The sequence below is a fragment of the Nelusetta ayraudi genome, unplaced genomic scaffold (genome assembly GCF_046127955.1).
Source record: "Nelusetta ayraudi isolate G7.1 ecotype Tasmania unplaced genomic scaffold, CSIRO-AGI_Nayr_v1 ptg000053l, whole genome shotgun sequence".
Taxonomy (NCBI): Eukaryota; Metazoa; Chordata; class Actinopteri; order Tetraodontiformes; family Monacanthidae; genus Nelusetta; species Nelusetta ayraudi.
Window position 1 is genome coordinate 5,184,792 of NW_027466103.1, and position 20,964 is coordinate 5,205,755.

At 43.9% G+C, this 20,964-nt stretch overlaps 3 protein-coding genes across 8 annotated transcripts in view; 1 reads left to right on the forward strand and 2 right to left on the reverse strand.

The window, feature by feature from the left end:
- frmd5a (FERM domain containing 5a) overlaps nucleotides 1-4,548 on the forward strand; it is a 45,950-nt gene extending 41,402 nt beyond the window's left edge. For 3 of the 4 annotated variants that reach the window (XM_076037905.1, XM_076037906.1, XM_076037907.1), the window contains one exon: nucleotides 1,947-4,548. In XM_076037905.1, the coding sequence (XP_075894020.1) occupies nucleotides 1,947-2,542 (596 nt within the window). In that variant the 3' untranslated portion in view covers nucleotides 2,543-4,548. The remainder of the gene's footprint in view (nucleotides 1-1,946) is intronic. The other variant, XM_076037908.1, reaches the window with a different exon arrangement.
- A 2,499-nt stretch (nucleotides 4,549-7,047) lies between these two features.
- Nucleotides 7,048-16,300, reverse strand: blm (BLM RecQ like helicase). Of its 3 annotated transcripts, XM_076037904.1 has the most exons (22): nucleotides 15,912-16,299; nucleotides 15,135-15,195; nucleotides 14,405-15,044; nucleotides 14,188-14,311; nucleotides 14,000-14,103; nucleotides 13,794-13,908; nucleotides 13,049-13,701; nucleotides 12,775-12,951; nucleotides 12,570-12,688; nucleotides 12,370-12,483; nucleotides 12,124-12,222; nucleotides 11,828-11,976; nucleotides 11,627-11,733; nucleotides 11,379-11,539; nucleotides 10,907-11,102; nucleotides 9,989-10,179; nucleotides 9,754-9,898; nucleotides 9,473-9,672; nucleotides 8,737-8,932; nucleotides 8,528-8,650; nucleotides 8,201-8,411; nucleotides 7,048-7,802 (listed from the first exon to the last, which is right to left on the reverse strand). In XM_076037904.1, the coding sequence occupies exons 1-22, from the start codon at nucleotides 16,004-16,006 to the stop codon at nucleotides 7,619-7,621; spliced, it is 4,164 nt and encodes a 1,387-aa protein (XP_075894019.1). In that variant the 5' UTR covers nucleotides 16,007-16,299; the 3' UTR covers nucleotides 7,048-7,618. The 3 variants fall into 3 exon arrangements, with proteins under 3 accessions (XP_075894019.1, XP_075894018.1, XP_075894017.1); XM_076037903.1 differs by having other exon boundaries at nucleotides 8,201-8,408; nucleotides 14,405-15,195; nucleotides 15,912-16,300; XM_076037902.1 differs by having other exon boundaries at nucleotides 14,405-15,195; nucleotides 15,912-16,300.
- A 487-nt stretch (nucleotides 16,301-16,787) lies between these two features.
- On the reverse strand, nucleotides 16,788-20,830 carry ctsh (cathepsin H). Its single transcript, XM_076038032.1, has 12 exons — nucleotides 20,647-20,830; nucleotides 20,462-20,493; nucleotides 20,099-20,204; nucleotides 19,950-20,020; nucleotides 19,712-19,816; nucleotides 18,733-18,819; nucleotides 18,574-18,629; nucleotides 18,408-18,489; nucleotides 18,250-18,318; nucleotides 18,073-18,179; nucleotides 17,463-17,588; nucleotides 16,788-17,393 (listed from the first exon to the last, which is right to left on the reverse strand). The coding sequence occupies exons 1-12, from the start codon at nucleotides 20,711-20,713 to the stop codon at nucleotides 17,312-17,314; spliced, it is 990 nt and encodes a 329-aa protein (XP_075894147.1). The 5' UTR covers nucleotides 20,714-20,830; the 3' UTR covers nucleotides 16,788-17,311.
- Nucleotides 20,831-20,964: the final 134 nt, after the last annotated feature.

The window sequence follows — 20,964 nt, forward strand, 5'->3', positions numbered from 1 at the left end:
GCTCTGGACTCTGGGACAGGGGGCCCATCAGGACGGGATTAACACCTGCACGCTGCAGCCATGGTGAAGTGTCTGATCCGTATCACCACCCGGGTGAACGTCCACCTGCGGATGATCAACCACTGCTACCGGGATGTGAAGGTTCGCGTGCTGAGCCTGGGCCCCCGCATGCTGGGCAAGGCCCTGGGCGTCCTGCCCCTGTACCCGGCCCTGACCGGGCAGCAGGAGTCGGCCAGCGCCACCCCGCTCGCAGGCACTCCGCTGCCTTACGCTCAGCCCAGCAGCCCTCCAGGTAAACACACGAGGCCAAAGCTCTGCTGCGTCAGCGTCGGCGGTGAAGGGAGAGGAAGCGTGTTTGCGGATGTGTGATGATGATGATGATGATGATGATGATGATGATGATGGAGCGAAGGCTCACAGGAACCGGAGTGAAAACTTTATTTTTGACTGGTCACGTGGCTGTTTTCGCCTTAACTTCTTGTATTTCCTTTGAGTCCTTTGCGTCACAGCATTTATAACTTCTGCTTTTCCGCTTGCTTCCGTATTTCAGGCCACTGTGTGTTATATTTAGGATCAAGCAACGCTGAGTCAACACTGAGGGCCACACGGACCAAATCCACCATTCATTCACATATAGCAGAAAAGAGTTCAACAGTTGGATATTGTCTGTCCTTTCCCCCATTTCTGGGGTTTTTCTCTGGTGCTTCAGTCTGTTTACTGTCAAGATGTTGCACTGCTGCCTCAACACTGTGAAGAATGTGATTTGGTCAGCAAAAGGCTGGAACTCAACTCACCTCTGCAGACCGCCGAGCCTCTCAGTTACTGTACTATAACTCTTACTGTACTGAAAGGCTTATTTATGAGTCCCGAGGCGTTTGAATAGTTTTGTGTTGAATAGTTTGTCCACTTTTGCACTGTAGCCACGGCACAATCCTCAAGTGTCGATGGGACGGCAGTGGCAGTCTTGGGTTTTGAATTTTGCAGTGAGTTATCACAGAATCTGGCAGTTTGTTACTTTCCGGGCAGTTTTGATCGGAGACTCTTTGTCACTTCAGTGTGATTTCAACTGATTACAACTTGTGGAGTTTGTGCGATTTGGATTTTGAGCTTTCATACAAAACAAAGTATTAAAAAAGAAAAGAAATGTATAAACAACATCTCAACTTGCCACAACTGAATAAATTGAAGCCTAATAGAGTAATATTTCGCCAATTAAATAGAGTTAAAATTTTAACCCCCCCTCCCCTCCTTTCTTTTTTTCAACCTAAATTGTTATTTACAATCGCAAGGAATCAGCAATGCAACATTAACAATCTGCTATCATGCTGCTGATTAAATGTGGTGTGAAACTAATTTCAGCCCATGAGCCAGAGCTCAGTGACAGCCAGTGCTGCCTGTCTCCACCGCACTGGGACCGCTGATCAGATTACTGAGGGTGTGTTCCCGTGGCTGACCGGCCTCTGCTGGACAGAAGGCAGAAGAAACCCTAAACATTTCTATTTGCAGAACGTCTGCATTTTGTTGGCTGTGAACCAGTGTTTTGTTGAAAGCAGGGACTGTTTCTTGTTCGAGAGGGAGAGAGAGAGAGAGAGAGAGAGAGAGAGAGAGAGAGAGAGAGAGAGAGAGAGAGAGAGAGAGAGAGAGAAACCTCTGAAAATAACCATAGTCATACTTGGCCTTAATATTAATTAGCTTATTGGAATTGTAAATAGCTGTCGCGCCACCTCTTTAACCATTATCTCCAGCTAGATGAGCGACTGGGAGGAGAGGCTTCATGAGACAGATTCATCTTGATGTCTTGGTGTTCTTTTCTTGTCAGGCACTTCTGTTCATGTTGCCTTAGAAAACTCAAAGCCAACGGCATCGTCTCATGTGGTTTCTTCTGTGTCTTTTCCTCTGTATACGATGAACCCCGCCCCCCCCCACTCCCCGCCCCCGTCAACAAGGTCTGGAGTCCCTTCGCGACAGCGCCCACTCCACGCCGGTGCGTTCCGTGTCCCACGGGGAGTTCCTCCCGCGCTCCCGGAGCCACGCCGCCGACCACAGCGGCGACAGGACGGCCGTCATCTCGGACGAGGCCTACAGCCCCTCGGACAGCGTGCTGCCCACGCCGGTGGCCGAGCACGGCGCCGAGCTGTCCGGCTCGCGGCAGATCAACGGGGCTCCCTGCAGCATCGAGGAGGAGAAGGAGTCGGAGGCCGGCACCCCCATGCGCGGGGAAGGGGGCGATTTCGCGGCGGACTCGCGAGTCGGCCAGCAGCAGCAGCACGCGGGGGAGGGCGACTCGGCCCTCAGCGAGGTGGAACAGGTGAATAAATTTGTCTTAAGTGTCCTCCGTCTGCTCCTCGTCACCATCGGACTCCTCTTTGTCCTGCTCCTCCTCCTCATCATCCTCACCGAGTCCGACCTTGACGTTGCATTCTTACGTGACATCCGCCAGACCCCCGAGTTTGAGCAGTTCCATTCCGAATACTTTTGTCCCCTCAGGCGGTGGTTTGCCTGCAAGCTCCGCTGGGTGGGCGGGTTGCTCATTAACAAGTGACAAGCGAGGCGGTAGAGTTCGTAAGGCCGCTCGCTCGCTCGCTCGCTCGGGGGTCTGGGAGTGACGGACGGACGGACGGGCAGCCCCTGCGTCTCCTCCTCCTCCTCCTCCTCCTGCAGACTCACTGCTCGGACCACTCTCGCTGACTGACTGCGGGCCAAGATCTCTCCTCCACTTTCAGTTGACCCCCCCCCCCCCCCCACACCCCCTTTTATCCCCTCCCATCCATTTTCTGTTTCTTTTTCTCGCCAAGATTTAAGGACTTTTTTTGTTCTCATCTCCCCTCCTCCCTCCCCCACCCCCCTTTTTTAAATCTCAAACCATTTCAGGTATTTTATTTTTTCAAATAACACAAAGGAAAAAAAAAAAAAATCAAAACTGAAATCAAAGAGGAATTTTTTCGAGCAGTTATTTTTACAAGACTGGAAATTGTGCTGCAACATGTGCACGTTGCCCTCATTTATTATTTATTGATTTTTGGAAGGTGTATTTTGCATAGAAGAAGGAGCGGTAGAGGAGAGGAAATGATGGAATGGTGCCGAGGAAGTGGACCTGTTGAGCCTGAAGCGAGTCAAGAAGGGGTGCACTGTGGTATTTAATTACTTTGACTATTAGTATTATTATTGTGGAATCATAGCAATCATTGAAAGTAATATTAAATCCGTCTCATCAGAAATAAACTGAACAATGTGAAGACAGTGAGAGAAAAGAAATGAAGAGAGCAGACAATAGACAGGGTGATTTTTTTCTTTTTCCTTTTGAACTGATGCCGGCTTCAAAGGCCCAGTAGTGTAACATTTAAAGGGCAGGAAATGGGACAAGAAATACACTTGTGTGTCTTAGTTAGATACATTCACCAATAGTGAACAACTATTATGTGCAAATTCTGAGTGTTGATACTTACATAAAGAGTGCTTCTGCTAGTAGTAGTAGCTAGTAGAGTTGGCCATATTCCACTGACACATACTGTACCTACGGCAGTCCAGCATGAGACTCTGCGAGGTTTTCATTTTCAGCCATGACAGCACGGCTGGTGGAAGAAAGATGTGACATTAAAGTGGGAAAGAGGGATTTGCGCTGCTTGAAGTGTGTTCTTACTGCTAGGTGCTACTAAATCTTACACGCTGGGCCTTTAAGTCACCGTTATGCTTTAGTCTAGGCTGGTGTACAAGTGAACTGGTGAAAGTCAAAGTTTTGTTTTGCTTCATTTCTCCAAATACAGCAAAATGAACTAGTACCCATGGGTACCACGTTACACGACCCACTGGTATCAGATGAGGGTCTGGTGTTCATGAAGGGTAAAAGATGAACTGGCATCAGTAGATGATAGTCTAGGTAGATGTGCAATGGTTTAAATATTAAGGTACTTCTGAATGTCCTCATTTGTTCAGCCGATCTCTGCATTTTGCTTTTCTCTCATCAAGTTCAAACTTGATGCTTTTCATTTCTTTGTACGAAGAGTTTATGATTTATTTTATTTTGGCGGTCAACCTCGCTCTTAGGTTTATTTATCATGCTATACTATCATTATTAGACGAAGAATAATGATGTACTTTTTGTACAGTTTAGTTTGTTTCCTAATATATATCAACAGCTTTTTCATGGATATTTTAACAGAACTAAAGGGTTATTTTGTTATCGAAGATTAAATTATACCTTTTTTTAGCGCTGCGTTTTCAAATAGAGGTCAGAAGCATTTATGGAAATGTGGATGGGAGGGGGACAAAAAAAAAAAAGGCAAGTGTTTTTATGCAGAAAATCCATGTTAGTCTGACTGCACGCCATCACTCCACCAGCAGCCAATCAGTGTGAGAAACCTCTTCAAACGTACGGTCGTGCAAAAACAAATCCCAGAGATGTCATCACACCGCCACTAAATGCCAAATAACACACAAGCACACCTTCACATTGCAGAGCATCTGGTTTTTTACTTGAAGAGTTGGCAGAAGTGACTGCGAGCCTGACCGACGCTGTATTTGCACAAAGAATAAAAAACTTGTACGTGTGTTCTTTGACAGGAGGTGTGTTGTGATTGCTAGAAATAACTCCAAAACATGGAAAAGAATAAATACTGGAGCTTAAAGAGCATTTCATGTGTTTCTGGATTGACATGTATTTATCCAGTGTGTGCTTTTCTCTTTTGTACCATTGTGTAAAATCTGGATGGAACCGTTAGGTCCTGAGAAACTTACATGGAGCTAAGAAATGAACAGGAAACGCATGAAAATTACAATATGTTATACTGACTTCTCTTCTTATACATGGAATTCTGAAGATCCTAAAATATTTTTTGATAACTTCCAACTAAAATCCGCCCAGTGAATTGTCGGTCAGGATCCAGACTCTTTAGACTCACGACTCCAGGGAGCAATAACCGTCACAGATGGATTCTGGGTAAAATCTGTTTTATATGGGTGTCAATTCCCCCCCTGCCCCTTTCAAAATGCAGGCGTAATTGTTAGTATGTGAGCGTGAATGTATGTGTGTGTGTGTTTAGAAATGGAAGCGAGACACGACGCCCAGAATGAGGCGTAAAAAACTCTCAAGTCTCATTGGGAAAAGACGAGATGGACATAAAGGAACAAGAGGGAAGTGTGAAAAAAGAAAGCAGGAGCCTTTCAGACGAGTTCAACACTTGCGTCTGCACCGTATATATATTTAGTACTTTTCTGAAAGAAGGGATTCAAAAAAAAATTGGGAATGTGAGACACTCACTGGCTGTACAGGGCCCCTCCCCCTCCTTCCAGCACCTGCAGCTGCTCCATGGAAGACCTGACTGCGCTCTGATTGAGATCGCAGTCCTGACCACCAAGTAGCAAGTACCTTTTGCAGTGTGGCTGGACCCACTCCTGTAGCTAATTGTCCTCAATGATTTGCAAGTATTTGCAGCACAGGGGGATGAAGCAGTGAGTTGTCTCCACTTGACACCAGAGGGGGGGGGGGAAACTGAACTATACAGGCAACAACACATTATTTTTTTTCTGCTGATGGTGTGTGCACCAGGATTACTCTGACTCGGTTTTGGTTGGTTACTTTAATTGCTTTTTTATTTCTTAATGCAGACACAACAGCAAACACAAACGAGCGGTCCAGACAGGCTAAGTTGTTAGCAGGACACTTTTTTTTTTTTTCTTTCTTAAGTTATTTTGCAGAGACGAGTCATTTATCTATCAGCGTTATGTAGCCTCGGCGGTGTCTCTGAACATGCAGCATCTACTGAAAGCAGGCAGCATTATTCAAGGAGCAATAACCGGATGCAAGAGCAAGAAGACGCCGTTTGCAAAGCTATGCGTTAAAAGTTTCACTTCACACGTAGCTCAACTCATCTTTAAGTTGAACTTTGCACAGGCACAAGCGTCTCCAGAGACCTGCTGCTGTGCAGACTAACAACAGTGTGACCAGAGGCCCATGAAAAATACTAAATATGGAGTTTTTGTTGCCGTTTATTAATTATTTTACTAGCAGACGTCTTTTTTGGTTGTTTGGCTAGTGGTTTTTCACTATGACGTGACATCTTCTTTCCTGTGCCTGTACCGTAAATCTGCAGTTTACCAAAGTTGCAAAGACTAAGGACTGGAGAGAGACAGAGTGAGAGAGAGAGAGAGAGAGAGACAGAGAGAGAGAGAGAGACAGAGAGAACAGCACTGGAGGCTCAAATCTCCCAGGCTGAGAGAGAGATTGTTGTTGATCTCTGCTGTAGCCTGGGCAGCCTCCAGAAAGCAGACTGCATTTTAAGTTATCTTTTAAAGGCATGTCTCTGCAAACCTCATCAAAACCTCCGACGCCAGCCTGTCCCTTCACATTTTTCTATTGCGGTAGAGGAAATTGCAGCATTTTACATTTTCGAAAAGTATGTGACTGTCAGTTATGAAACGCAAATCAGAAACAGCGCAAAGGGCAACCGTGCATGTGGAGCCGTGCCTTCACAAGTGCTGCTACCGAGTGTGACAAACTGATTCTTGTGTTCCTACTTGCCGACACGGCAATCGATCCAATCACACTAAAGCAAGTCTTTTGATTAAAGGTTCCATATTTTGCACAATTCACTCGTCTTCTCTTATTTTATTTTATTGTTTTTGCAAATTGTTCTACTGAAGGTTGTTAAATTAGGAACTGAAAAGGGGTTTAATGTGGGACATTTAGTTACAAATCCCACATTGAAAAAAAACTGGTTGATTTCCTAAATTGTGTTTATACTTTTCGGGGTTACAGTAAAGGATGATGCACTCATAATTCTTTGCATAATCAAAGCAATTTTGATGTTGTCATTTTGACTGGGTTCAAAAACCACTTCTTTTTTTTTTTTATTAATTGGTTTTAAAGAATACTTTACTCGTGTGTTATTGGTATTTGCTACTCCAAATTGGTGTCCACAAGTCTGGATGGAGTGGATTACAATTAATTAGTTGCCAAAACGTTGCTGGCCAGAATCCCTGTGACATGGACGCATGAGGAACTGACCGAAACTACGAATGACGAGAGAACTTGCGGTCTTTTTTTCTGTCGTTTTTGCCCCACTGTCCAGTCCCAGTCGACAGACCCTTACACAGCTGTGGACACACGTGACTTAAGTGTATCCGCACTTCCACGTCTGGTGGTGTGTTATGTAGTCTGTGTAAACTACCCTGGGAATGGAGAGCGACGTTTTATTCAATTATATGAATATATATACATATTAAAAAAAAAAAAAAAAGTCCATGTGCCAAATCCAGTTATAGTTCAGTCCAATTCATTCCGAAACCCTTGACTGTAATGTAACCTTCTGTACAAGTTGGTATGAAATACTGTTTCTCTCCCAATAGCCCCTTGTAACTGGTGCCATCAAAAACTATTCAAACTTGAAATAAACATTGAATAAAATGTTATGTGTCTGTGTGGTTCTTACTCACCAACCTCGCAACTGCATCTTAAATTAGCCTTTATTAAAAAATATTTACATGACAATCACACAAACGGGTAAAGAAATATCAAACAACAATCAGTTGTGACTGATAACACGTTAAGAGCTTCACAGAAGAAATATAACCCGAGCGACATCGGGTACCTGTGTAGTGTGAAGTCACCTCTCAGCCTGCTCTAGTTCAGTTGTGCAAAAGCTGGCTTTAAGAAAGGTCTCTGGTTGGTCTGAGGGCTTGGAAGAGTCAGGATTCCCGGTCTTCTGCCGGCCGGTGCGCCTCCTGCTGAGGCCCTGGACCCCCATCCTGCCCCTCTGGATGCCCCCTTGGAGCTGGACGACTGCCACGATTTATTGTAGCCACGACTGAAATTACAGGGGGAAAAAAATACGTTAACGTTACAGAGAAAAGCTCATCAGTGAGTACAATGATTAAAAAAAAATACAGTCCCACAGAATGGAACTGTTGAATTAGGACAATAAGTCACAATAACTTTTTTTTTTTTTTGCACATTCTGGGTCAAAGTTGTGGATTTCCTGAGTGAATGGTCTGCTTCAATTCTTCCCCTGACTTCTGTTAGGTGTCTATTGGGGGACAGGTCTCAATTACCAAACGTGTCTTAAAAGTGGAAGACGTATGTAACCCCTAATCTGAGGAAATGGTTAGATGCTGTGGTAGAGACAGTATCCTATGAAGCCATGCTTCACAAATGAAAAGGCAAAGAAGAAGCCAGAGTCATATATAAAATCCCAAAAATACAGACCCCTTGGAGTTGTACGAAGTGTTATTAGATCCTTTTTTCTTCTTGGAATACTTGAAGAACGGGGCCTTCTTCCTCTTCTGGCCTCGTGCTGCCTGATTGGGGAAGTAGGTGGAGGATTCTGCGTCGTCTTCGTCGTCGTAATTTATGCACGAGCGACCTGCAGTCGTGTCGATCCACCCGTCTTCCCTGCCGTTTTCTGCCTGCCCCTCTGCTGGACAGACAGGACGGGATTTCAGGATTTTACCCCGCGATGAGAAAAATGCAACCCAATCAAAAAAGAAAAAAAAAGGTACGATGGTTGCAACCAAATCAACGTCCTGGTGTTACCTGGGAGCTGCCACTCTGAGTATTTCTGCAGGACCTGAATGACTTCGGCTCCGTACTTGTCCAGTTTGTCTTCTGTCACGCCATCAATTTGCAAGAGGGCTTCGGGATCCGAGGACAGCTTCTCTAAATTGTGAGAAAAGGAAAAGCATATTAACTAAAGTCCTTTTTTATTCCTCCAAAAAGGTATTCACAAAGGTCTAAAGCTTTACCGGCTATCTTTTTCATAGTGTTGGTGGAGAAGATGTTGTAATAATGCAGGCCAAACGCTTTGCCCAGCTGCTTGCACAAATCCATCAGTTCCTTCAGACACTCCTGGACCTTCTCCTCCCTCTTGGAAACGTTCTTGGCCACAGCGGCTTTTTGCTTTCTGATGCTGGACGTACTCTCCGTCTCGTAGAACTCCACCTAGAGCGACACACGGGGGGCCTGTGGATCAAAGCTCTGGCAGCAAATATACATATAAACACTGACTGCATTTTAGCACGAAAACCACAGCAGATTCAGCAACACCAAAGTCCCAATATGGCAGCATCAATTTGCATTCATGAATTCTGATAAGAAGAGAGGACAAGATTGTTTTTTTGGATTTTTTTGAGTAATTATATTTTAGAAGCATGGCTTTGATGTGCCGTTTCGACAGACTTGTGGGCAAAATGACGTGACACACAGAAAGCCCATGACTACAGTGTGATGCCTACAACATTCTTTCTCCAGTTTAAGCCAGTTAAATGTTGGAAAAAGGTGCTGATGTTCATGATGCTCTAATTCATATTGCATATCTTATCCCACCTGTGATGAAAAATGTGGGCATTTACATAAAAAAAAAAATTAAAACAAGTAGGACAGAAGATCAATATTACATGATCAATGTCTCCCAAACACTGGTCCTAGTCATTAAAACACAGGTTCTCTGGCAGTATTTGTGTTTACCCTCAGGTCTCGTACCTGCATGTGTCCAGAGAGAACGTTCATGGCTTTGGGTCCAGCGGAGATGTAGGACACCGCCTGGCCGTTGACGGTGATGTACAGATCCTCCACCAGGATGTTGTCCAGCACCAGTTTTTTGAAGAGCCGGTCAGCGTTGTGCCTCGAGTAGGCGGCGCCCATCCCATACATACCCGTCTGGACCTTGGCAGACTTGGTCCCTTGTGGAGGAAAATCACCAGACAGCGGCGGTTAGATGGCGCCGTATTCGCCGCTTTGTATCGAGCGTTCTCTTTTCTTACCTAAAAAGATATCCACCAGCATGTTCAGCGTCAGCCTGTTCTGCTGCGCCGTCTTGCCGAACCTCGCCCCGACCTTCTCGCAGCTCTCCTGGGCGAAGCGCACGACCTTCTTCACGTCGTCGGTGACGTCCCTCAGCTTGAATTGCTGCGCGAGAACATCGCCACAACACCAATGAGCGACCCGACAACAGAACTCATTCCCGCGGGTCGCGCCGGGGAGTGCGGCGTCCCTTACGTTGGGTTTGGCGCAGTTGTCGCAGCTGACGTCCGGGTGCTCCTTGCAGAAGCTCTTGTTGAACTTGAGCTCGCCAAAGTAGGCCAGCAGCTGGATTCGTCGGCACTCCATGGCGTTCTCGCAGAAGTGCACCATGCTGTGGAGGTTGTTGAAATGAGTGTTCTTGGCTGTTCTGTCGCCCTCTCTGTCCACTGTGAGGAGGGAGAGAAGGAAAAAAAAACAAAATAAAACACAGCTCTTCAAGGTCATTTAAAGGTTAAGTGTGTTTGGAGATTTTGAAGAAGAAACGGCGACATCAACTGGTTACAACTTGGATCTCAGCGCTCTTTCACTCATGTACCCTTAGGGACTCCGTACCCTTCCTCTCCTGAGCTTGCCGGTGAACTACAGTGGACTACACACACAAACCTGGTTACCTTGTCCACCTCCTTCTTCGTTGGTTTATTTGAAGATACTCGCATTTACCCTAATTATGAAACGTGCTGTCAGGTCAGGCTGGATTGTTCACACGGGGCTTCCTTAAAAGTATGGTGGCGCAAGGTGGCAACCTTATTGCTCCATGTATATTGCTATATATAAATAAGAACTGCTCTATGGGTAGGAAAACCAAATGACTTTTATTGTACTGCCAGTATTGTATTTATGAGCAGTGTATTAAGCTTTTACCAATATAAAAATCAGAAATCAAGCCAAATATTACCTACTGGATCTCGAAATAGCCTTAAGATTTAAAAAAAAAATAAAAAAAAAAATAAAAAAATAAAAAAATAAAAAAATAAATATTTATATATATATATATATATATATATATATATATATATATATATATATATATATATATATATATATATATATATATATATATATATATATATATATATATATATATATTCTAAATGGAGAAAGTTTGCCGCTTACTGCTGATGATCCTTTTGATGCGCTGGACGTCAGTGTAGGAGTAGAAGAGGATGCAGTGAGAGAGCTCTCCATCTCGGCCAGCTCTCCCCGACTCCTGATAGTAACCCTCCACTGATTTGGGCAGACTGGCGTGGATGACATAGCGCACATCAGGCTTGTCAATGCCCATGCCGAAGGCGATGGTGGCACAGATCACCTGAAAAGAAATGATCAATGTTGTTATGCTGGGGTTTGCTTTGATGTCATGCGTGTAATATAATGGCACTTTTCTACTAGCGCTGACTCAGCTCTTCTTGGTTTGCACACTTTTTCTTTGGTGGTGCCCGGTACTGTTTTCAGTACTGGATCACAGGGGATCCCAGAGAGCCAAGCATGGATGACCTCCATTGTTTTGTCATTGTGTTTGCGTAGCATACAAATGATGTGAAGACAAAGTAACACCGCTGAGGTGATACCCAATTGCAAAGCTCACCTGGCACCCCTCCTGGTTGATCCACTTGTTCTGCACGTATTCCCTGTCGCTGTCGCTCAGTCCTGCGTGGTAAGCCAGGGCCAAGATCCCGGCTCGCTGCAAACTCTCGGCCAGGGCGTCGCAGTCGTTGCGGGACAGACAGTAGACGATGCCAGAGTCGCCTGGCCAGCGGATAAAGATTTTCATTCTTTTATAACAGAAACACAAGAATGCAGAAACCAGAAATAAGATGCCTCTGAATTACTTACGCGGGTAGTGCTTCTTGATCCAGGCGATGCAATCCTCATCCACCTTTTTAGGCTTTTTAGGCAGCACGTAGTACTTCAGGTTTGTTCTGTTGAAGCTCATTGTAAAGCTGGAAACATGTTTGAAATGACAAAATCATAAAGAAATACAAACAGAACCTGATTTTAAACATACACGACAAAGCCCGGGGGCAGAGCACGTACACCTGCGGCCGAGTCATGTTCAGCTGGTGGAGGATGTCCTTCTGAACGCGGGGGGTTGCGGTGGCTGTCAGGGCCATCATCGGCACTTTGGGGAACTTCTGACGCAGCTCATGCAGCCTCTTGTAGTCCGGGCGGAAATCGTGACCCCACTGGAAATCACGAAGGTGACGGGACGGATTCATGACGGGTGAAAAATCCAAATACATTTAAAAAAAAAAATCTATCTATCTATCTATCTAGATCTACATCTATATATATATATGACGACCATGCAGAAAGACGCCAAGGAAACACACCTGACTGACGCAGTGCGCCTCATCTATGACAAAGCGGGACAGGAGGCCTCGCTCGTACAGGTTGTGCAGGGCCGAGATGAGTTTGTTACTCGCGCTCACCTTGTGGAGGAGAAAGAAAGAAATTAAATATATGAATAAATAAAATAAAACAAAATAAAATTGAACAACGCAATTGTATAAGTACAACAGAGATAAAATAAATAAAAAAAAAAAAGACCCAGATTCCTGCAGTCGACTAGTTCTCACCTTCTCCGGGGTGACATAGAGCAGTTTGACGATGGGCTCCTTCCTGGAAAGTTGCATGTAGATCCTTCCTGCCTCACTGTCACTTTTATCACCGGAAAGACTTGTTGCCGGAATCTAGAAATGCGTGACATGATAGCACAGTCAACATCAAACATACTCCCAGTCCTAACCTAATAGACGAGTCGATTCAACGCACTCACGTCTAATGTGGTGAGCTTCTGGACCTGGTCCACAATGAGGGATTTGAGGGGCGAGATGACCACAGTGACTCCTGACGACAGACATGCCGGCAGCTGGTAGCACAAACTCTTTCCTCCACCTGGTAAGACATCAGTCACAGAAAAATTAGTGTAAAAATGACAAAAAATAAAATACAAATATAGTGACAGCTTTGTGTGTCCCGACCTGTAGGCATCAGGACAAACGTGTCCTCTCCCTGGAGCGTGGCGTTAATTGCCTCTAGTTGATTGAATCTGAACTGATGAAGACCAAATCGCTTGTGGAAGATCTTCATCATCTCCTGGGAGTAGGAGAAGCCGAAGCCTCTGAAGCGATCATGGGCTGGATTTCTGTAAGTGGGCTCTGCAAAGCAAAATTATTCACAAGATGTTGATGAAATCAAAGCTTCAGAAACCTTTTGGGGGGGAGATGCTGCGAGCAGAGTTGGGGGAATCTTCACCAGGGGAGCTGATCGGTGGAGCTTTTGGAGCGGACACGGGTGTTGTTGGATTCTTCTGCCATGAAGATTTGCTCGGCCCGCCCTCTTTGATGGCTGCGCTTGAGGTGGAGGGCTTTTGTGGTGGCGCCAACGTGGCTGGAGGTTCGTCGAAATACTCGGGAATGTCAGAGTCGCTCAAGTCATCGATGTCAAAGTAGTCGTCATAAAAGTCGTTCGGGTCTATGTCTAGGTCTGTGTGAGCTTGAGGTTTCTTTTCGAGCGCAGTCTCCGGTTTCTTGGGCGGGAAAAAAAGATTTGAAGCGTCCACGTCTGCGCTTGTTTTCTTTGAGAAATTATAAGACGTGTTTGTGAGGCCGTAGGTGGAAGGAGAATCAAAGCTGGTCTCGTGATCTGCATGTGCTGACTTCATGTGCACCGGATTCATTTTAACAGTACTGTCAGAGTGATCAGACTCATAGTTTAACGCATTGAGTGAAGATCTGCTTTGAGTCGTTTTTTTAGAGCCACCGGGAGCCGAGACGCTGGATAACATGGCGCTGGATGTGTCACAGCTGATACTTGAACTGTCCCTGGAGCTGGATTCCGAAACCACTGTACTGTCTGGGAGCTGCATCTTGGCTAAACTACCTGCACCAGTTGCAAGGATCCTCTTCCTGGAAAAGAAAGTGAAATGTACAAAGTTATACTTTGGCACGCTTCGGAATGACGACCATACATTTATTTTTTTGCACACAAGCGTACACACCTTTGAGCCCTTTTCAGCAAAAGCTCATTTCCACAAGACAGACCTATTACTTCATGTTCAGGAATGGAATCGACCAGGGCACAAATGGACTCCATGAGACCTAAGAGCTGCTCGTCTGTTAGGACAAAAAAAGCAAACAGCAAAAATAATACATATCTGCATATATTCAAGGTGTGGCTCCAACTTAATGGAAAATGAGCGCTCACTTGTTTTGTCCTTCGACTGGGGTTCAGGAGGGTTGTGTATTGTCGGACTGACAGGCTTCTGCTGCACAACACTGTCTTGGCACTGGGCACCAGCTGACTGACATCTGTTTACAAAACGTTACATGATGTGATTTTTGTGTTCAAAAAGGCAAAGAGAGTCATTTACATAATGAATTGAGGGAACTAACCGTGTCTGCGAAAAATATAGAATTTCCTCTGGTGTTGGCGATGGTGGAATAAAGTCAAAGTCTTCTTCAGATTCTGAGTTGTCGAGCTCGATTACTTGAGGATCAATCCATTTTGTCTTCTTGTCTGAAAGATTGAAGCAGTGGTTCGTTAAAGCCAAACACTTCAAGACACATTAGGAACGGGGGTGGGGGGGGAGGCGAATGGTTCTGTCGCTACCTGTTGTTTCTTTGAGACACTCTGGCTCTACATCATTGTCCTCTTCACTGTCACTCAGGACAGACTTGAAGTGGTCCAGCTTACTGAGATGTGAAGGGGGACGCCTTCTGGGCCTTCTCACTGGGGAATCCTCACCTATACGCTCTACTGGGTCTTCATCAGGGTTAGGTCCTGGTGAAGCTGCAGCGATGTTGGCAACGAGTTCCGGCCCCTCCTTTTCTACACAAGTCTGCTCAACGCCCTTGTTTGCACAGTTGCTGCTCAGCTCTGAGGTTGTGAGTGATGGACCAGGTTTGGGTTTACCTGCAAATGCAGTTTGTTCTTCACTGGAAGCCGTCACTGCATTGGTCGACTTGTCTGATTTTTTTGAGTTAAATGAGTTATTCCTGGATTTCACAGGGGTCTCAAAGTCGTCCAGATCGTCCCAGTCATCCATTGGAAATCCCAGAGATGTATCCAGATTTGGTGGTGCACTTTGTGAGCTACCTTTTGAAGGCGCTGCAGTAGTCTTTGTAGCAGAAAGTGCAAAGGGATTGTGTCGCGGGGGAGGACATTTATCCTTCTGGCTGATGCTGTCTGACTTGCCCTTTGAATGTATTGGGAAGATTGTGTTGATTTTGTTTGACTGAGGTCTCTCAGGCTTGTTTGAAAATGTTAGAAGAGATTTAGTCACCAAATTGTTCTTAGGGACGTTGACATTTCTGTCTGCCAAAACATCAGGGGTGATTACCTTGGCAGGGACTTCCACTTTATTTACACCCGATGGGGTTTTCTTTTTGAAAGAATAAGCCCTGGGGGGAAAGAGATGAGATTGTCATAACATATTTGACAGGTAAGAGTGAGGACATCATGCACACGTTACTAGCATCAAACATAGACTGCTTGAATAGTTGTTATTGCAAAAAACCTCAACCCAAAAAATTAATTTTTACGCCTATTAGATTCACATTGTAATCTAAAACTTCATGCTTACCAATGTTCGCCAGTCTCTGTTAAAAAGGTTTTTTTTTTTTTTTTTTTTTTCTAAATGGCTGCTGCTGTGTTGTAAACATAAACGACACCCCACTGGCCCCCAAAACGTTATGAAGCTTTTATCACATGCTACATTCAAGCAATACAAAATGACGCGCCTCTTTCACAATCCAAAAGGTTATTTTACTTTAAGAACCAATGGAATGTCAACATTTCCCACATAACCTTAATGTTGTCATCAGGTCGAGTGACGTGATTGACAGCAGATTAATTCACTACAGGGCAATGCAGCACAAATACCCTTTTTCACTGTGCGTTTACACTTGAACGTACATACTTCGACACATGAGAGCGTAAACATGCAATATGACTTGGTAAACTATAAAGCAAAATCCACTTCGCAACTAGGACGCAGCGAGTCTGGTTAGTGAAACAACCTGGCGCGGTGTTCACTCGCTAGCAACATCTGACGGCTCCCAGCTAACCCTCGGCTCATAAGAAATGACAATGGCTGCATGTGTTTCGTTAGACTTACCCCAATTTGGGTTTAGCCAGAGACAACCTGCTTTGGGCCGCATTGCTGTGTCTCGCCAACTGTTCCTCCAAATTATTCTGTGGAAGTGCAGACATTCCTAGTGCAAAGTGAAGCTACAAACTGTTAGCTGGCGAGGATAGCACTCCGAGGTCCCTTCACCAAGAAGCAGCTAGTTTGTTCAGCATTGCCGACGACACGACGTCAATCTCGAGAAAATAAGCCAATGCCAAGTCAAGTCCGCCCTTTGGCTATTATTCGTGAAACTGTGCCTGTCTGATATGAAAGAAGTAAAACGCGCACTGTCTGTCGGGACGATAAGGGACGCCAATGACAACAGATTTTAGCGCCCGGTCAACGTCCAATTCTTATTGGCTAATGGTGAGATGAGAATTCTGGGAAATGTAGTGCGATGACTGATGGCGCCAACGGAGTGTTTTGGCTGACAGCCCTTTTGCTCCTCTAATCTGATTTTTTTTTTTTTTTTTTTTAAATTCAATACACGTACGTCAGACAGGAATATCTGACACACAACACCCAGACAATCATTGTAAATCATTTTCATGCAATGTAAACTTAACTTGCCTCCTCGCAAGAACCACCGACACTTGTTTAACTACTAGGGTGACCATATTTTGATCACCAAAAACCAGAATGCATAAGATACTCAAAGTTAAAAAAAAAAAAAAAAAAAAAAATATATATATATATATATATGTATATATATATATATATGTATATATATATATATATATATATATATATATATATATATATATATATATATATATATATATATATATATATATATATGTATATTATATTTTTAAAGGATGCCTCCTCTAAAATTGTTAAATGTTATATACCCAAAGACACAGATTGAGATGGGTTACCCAACATGATTTATTATGGCTAAAATAATGTCCCTTTGACAGTTTGACATTGGATGTATTCTGCGTCGTATACACATCAAAACCAGGACATTTCCATCATGCAAAATTATGCAAAAAGCAAGCAAAAACAAAACAAAAAAAACAAAACAAAAAACAAACAGGATGCCCAGTATAGGACATGAAAACATCACCATAGTTTCACTCATGGTTTTAAAGACAGAATGCATGGCAGACAGGGTCTCCTTTGGTCCCGTTAAAAATGTTATGGAATTGTTACGCACAGACAGCTTTAATATTTGGTATAAAATAATAATGGTATTGTTTGAGGTTCAACCCAATAAAATTACAGTTGATGATCAAAGAATATGATTATGAGAGTATGATTCATTAATTATTCATTAATCACATTAATCTATCATGTCAAAGTACACTATGAATCCAATCCTAAAACAATGATTAGTGTAAAAAACAAAAAAACAAAAAGTAGAATGCTGCACCCATTGTGATATTTTAGCGGAGAAGTTCGACCTCTGGAAATGAAGAACAGTCTGCTAGTCCACACATGTTGCTCCCGCGTTCAATGTGGAAGTACCTGGGGAAAAGAACTTTATAATTACTATGATCTGTAATTTGGAAGAATTTGGTCTCACGAAATAATTACCCATCAATCCCCCAGCCAGTGCCCCACGAGTTCTTTACAATCCAGTAAGGGGAGCCATTCTCATTTCCATACCCCACTGCTAACACAGCGTGGTTGACCTTGTCTGAGGTTTTGTGGCATCTAGTGCTAAAAAGGGAGATACACTGATTTCAATAATACAGAAAAAAATACAACAAAAACATTTAAGCCTCACATTTAACAAAAAACAACATTTATTTTAGTTATTTAGAGGTATGTTGTGGAAGAAAATGTTTTAATTCAACAAATTGTTGCAGGTTGGATGTGTACCACGTTCCAAATTTCTGTATTTTCAAAACACCCAAATGCACATAATTTCTGTGGCATTTCATCAAGGCATTCCGTTCTTTCTCAAATTTAAAATCATTCTTAAAAATGACTTCTGTGTTCAGTAGTGATGAATTAAGAACAACTTTTAAAACATGAAAAGCAATCAGCATTTCTTAACAAGTCTTTAGTGTGTCTGCACTTTGTCTTTTCTTTGTTTTGAAAATGAAGTACATTCAATTAATAGTAAGTGAGATATGATTGGTATTAATTGATGCAGATTGGAGTTTGCTATTGTTTTGAAACAAATATTGTTTCTGCTCACCTGGAGTAGACTCCATGGGAGTAGTGCATGAAGTCAGAGGTCACCTCAAAGGCAAGGCTGATTGGATTGTGCGTAGCAACCGCGTCCTCCATCCCCATCTCATCGTACTACAGCAGAGAGACACCATCACTCAGACATTCACGCGCCCTTCTGAAGAAAAGCCTTGTGTTCACTTACCAATGTTATGTTCACCACATTCTTCACAAAAGCAGCAGCCAGCTCTGACCTGTACTTACATTTAGATTCCTGAATGGACAAAAAAGAGGAAACTTCTTGAGTGAACTTAGCCATTTCAGTTTCGTTTTCAAATGAAGGACGGCTTCATGTTTAGGTACTTGGGCTTTGTATGGGTAGTCCTTCTCTGTCATCAGGCCATTGTTGTATTTTATGTATTCAAATGCTTGACTGGGCAGGCCGCTGCAATAAACGAACAGTGAATGAACATCTACTGTTCATATATTGTGCTGCATAGGAAAAAAAAAATGAAAGATTGACTCTCACCCATCACATCCATGGTTGTTGAAGTCCTGAGCGCAGTCCACCAGCTGTTGTTCTGACTGATCAAATAGTGGTACAGATTAATGAAGACTCTTTTAAACTATCATGTCATAGAAAACACATTGCTGAAAAGAACAGAAGTACTGAGCGGAAGACAGTCACCAGCAACACAAGCTTCCCTTTGTTGATGGCAATCACAGACTCCAGGCAGCCTGTTGTGGAGAAAGTCCAGCAGCTTCCACAGCTCCCCTTGTAATGTTAAAACAGGTACACGGGTTATAATGTGGGAGGGGGGGACAACAAGAGAAGTGCGTCCACACATAACACTTGAGTCATCATTAAATATCCGATATTAATCTTTAAATATCTGGTCTCAAAATTATGTTAATGCTTTTACTGACTTGTAACAGGGAGAATGGCTCCCCCTGCTGGGAAGGTCTGAAATATGACTTAAACTTCGGTTGCCTCTCAAGCGCTCTCATGCCTGCACTGTTCTCCCTCCAATTATTTTCTGGCCTCGTTGACCCCACTGCCATTACAACACTATGGAGACAAGTGAGTTAGCTGACTTTTTACAGCTAGCTGTAGGTTATGATGACGTCGACCAAAGTGCTGTTGTATACGTCGGGGCATGTTCTAGGCATGCAACCAACGTTACATAGTTTTATGTGACTCACATATACAGGGGAGCCATTGTGAATACTGAAAAAAACAAAACAAAACAAAACTGGGGAACCTGAGTGAAACTATCCCACTAAGGCATTCCTGTGTGGGCATGTGCGTGTTCCCTGGGTTCCCTCCAGCTACTCCAGCTTTCTCCCACATTCCAAAGACCATTCCATTCCACATTAGGCTATCTGAGAACTTTACAATGTCCATTGTTGCATGAAACACCACCAGACTTATACACTAAGGTGAGAAAACATGTACGGCTTTCCAGCAACCACTAAAGGCAGGTGTCAAACTAATGACCCAAAGCTTGAAACTTGCGATAATAAATTTCTTTTTGCTTCTCGATATTGATTCTTTTTATTGTTTACACCAGGTGTCATTGGTGGCGAGAAATGACAAAAAACAAACAAACAAAAAAAAACAGTTTTGGGCATGGGTGGACAAATGCTGATCTAATTTCTTGTTCTACCTGATTCTTTACAGGCGACACATAATTTCCCTTTTTCCTCCAGTCAATGGAATCTGGGCGAAGGTTGTTGCTTCGGAGGTAGTTCCCTCTAGTGGCAGAGCAGTTCTGCATAAAAAAAAGAAGAAGAAGTCAGCACATTAGATTTACTAAAACAACGACAAACAAACAAACAAACAAACAAGCAGGCAAACATAAATAAAAGAAAACACGTTTAAAGATCTTCAGTAGGTGATTTTACCTGGGGCGCAGTCCAGAGGAAGGACTTCTTAAACTCCTCAAATGTCATGTCTGAAAAGTGGTTCAGACGCACTGTGGAGACAGATCATGAAATGAAGGAGCGACACTTTGTCTGGTAGAGCACTAAACGCATCGGAGTGCCTTTCTTACTCGTGAAAGAGTGATTGCCCTCATTGTGTTTGTCGATGCTCCTCCTGTTCTCGATGAATATCTCGAGTCTCTCGCTGAACTCCGTTGCGGTGTACACTTTGTTGTACTGTTTTTGGAGGAGACAGCTGGTCAATCATTTATTAGGGGGGGAGGGGGGGGGATACACAGATTATATTGCATGGCTATATGGTCTCGTCGAAACGTGCGCTGATGCTTCAGAGTTTCACCGAGCATACAGTACGCATAAACTCGTAGCAGTGATTTTTGTGCGCGCGCGCACTGGAATTCCCCACAACTGCAGGAACTTCCTCTTACTGTAGAAATCACACCAACAGATCATGACAGTAAAGCAACACGACGTACCCGTGACATCCATGACCTGAAGTGCAACTCATCTGAAAAATCATATTGTCCAATGTTAGTCAAACAAATCAAATCAATAACTTTTTTTTTTCTTTTGCAGGGGCACAGACGCAAATACGAGAACAAGTGCAAAAGGCGCGCGGTGACGTGAAAGTGAAAGTTCCGTGTTGTCGCGGACTGCTCACCTTGACTGCGCAGATGTAGAGCCGAGGCAGCCGAGAGCAAACCCAGCAAAACCAGAGCACTCACCATGATGGCAGATTGGAAGACGTTCCGGACGGTGACGGCAGAGTAAAGAGAGAGAAGCAGAGGAGACGAAGCGACGTCAAGGAGAAGTCATGCAGTGAAATCTCCACCGCGAAGTCCCCCCTCCTCCCCCTCCCCTTCGGGTAACAGTGACAGGCAACGATGGACGATCCGACCAATCAGAAATAGACTTGATTCGCTATCAACAGCACGTTCACACACAAGATCACAAGCCTACTGTATATATGACGACCTTG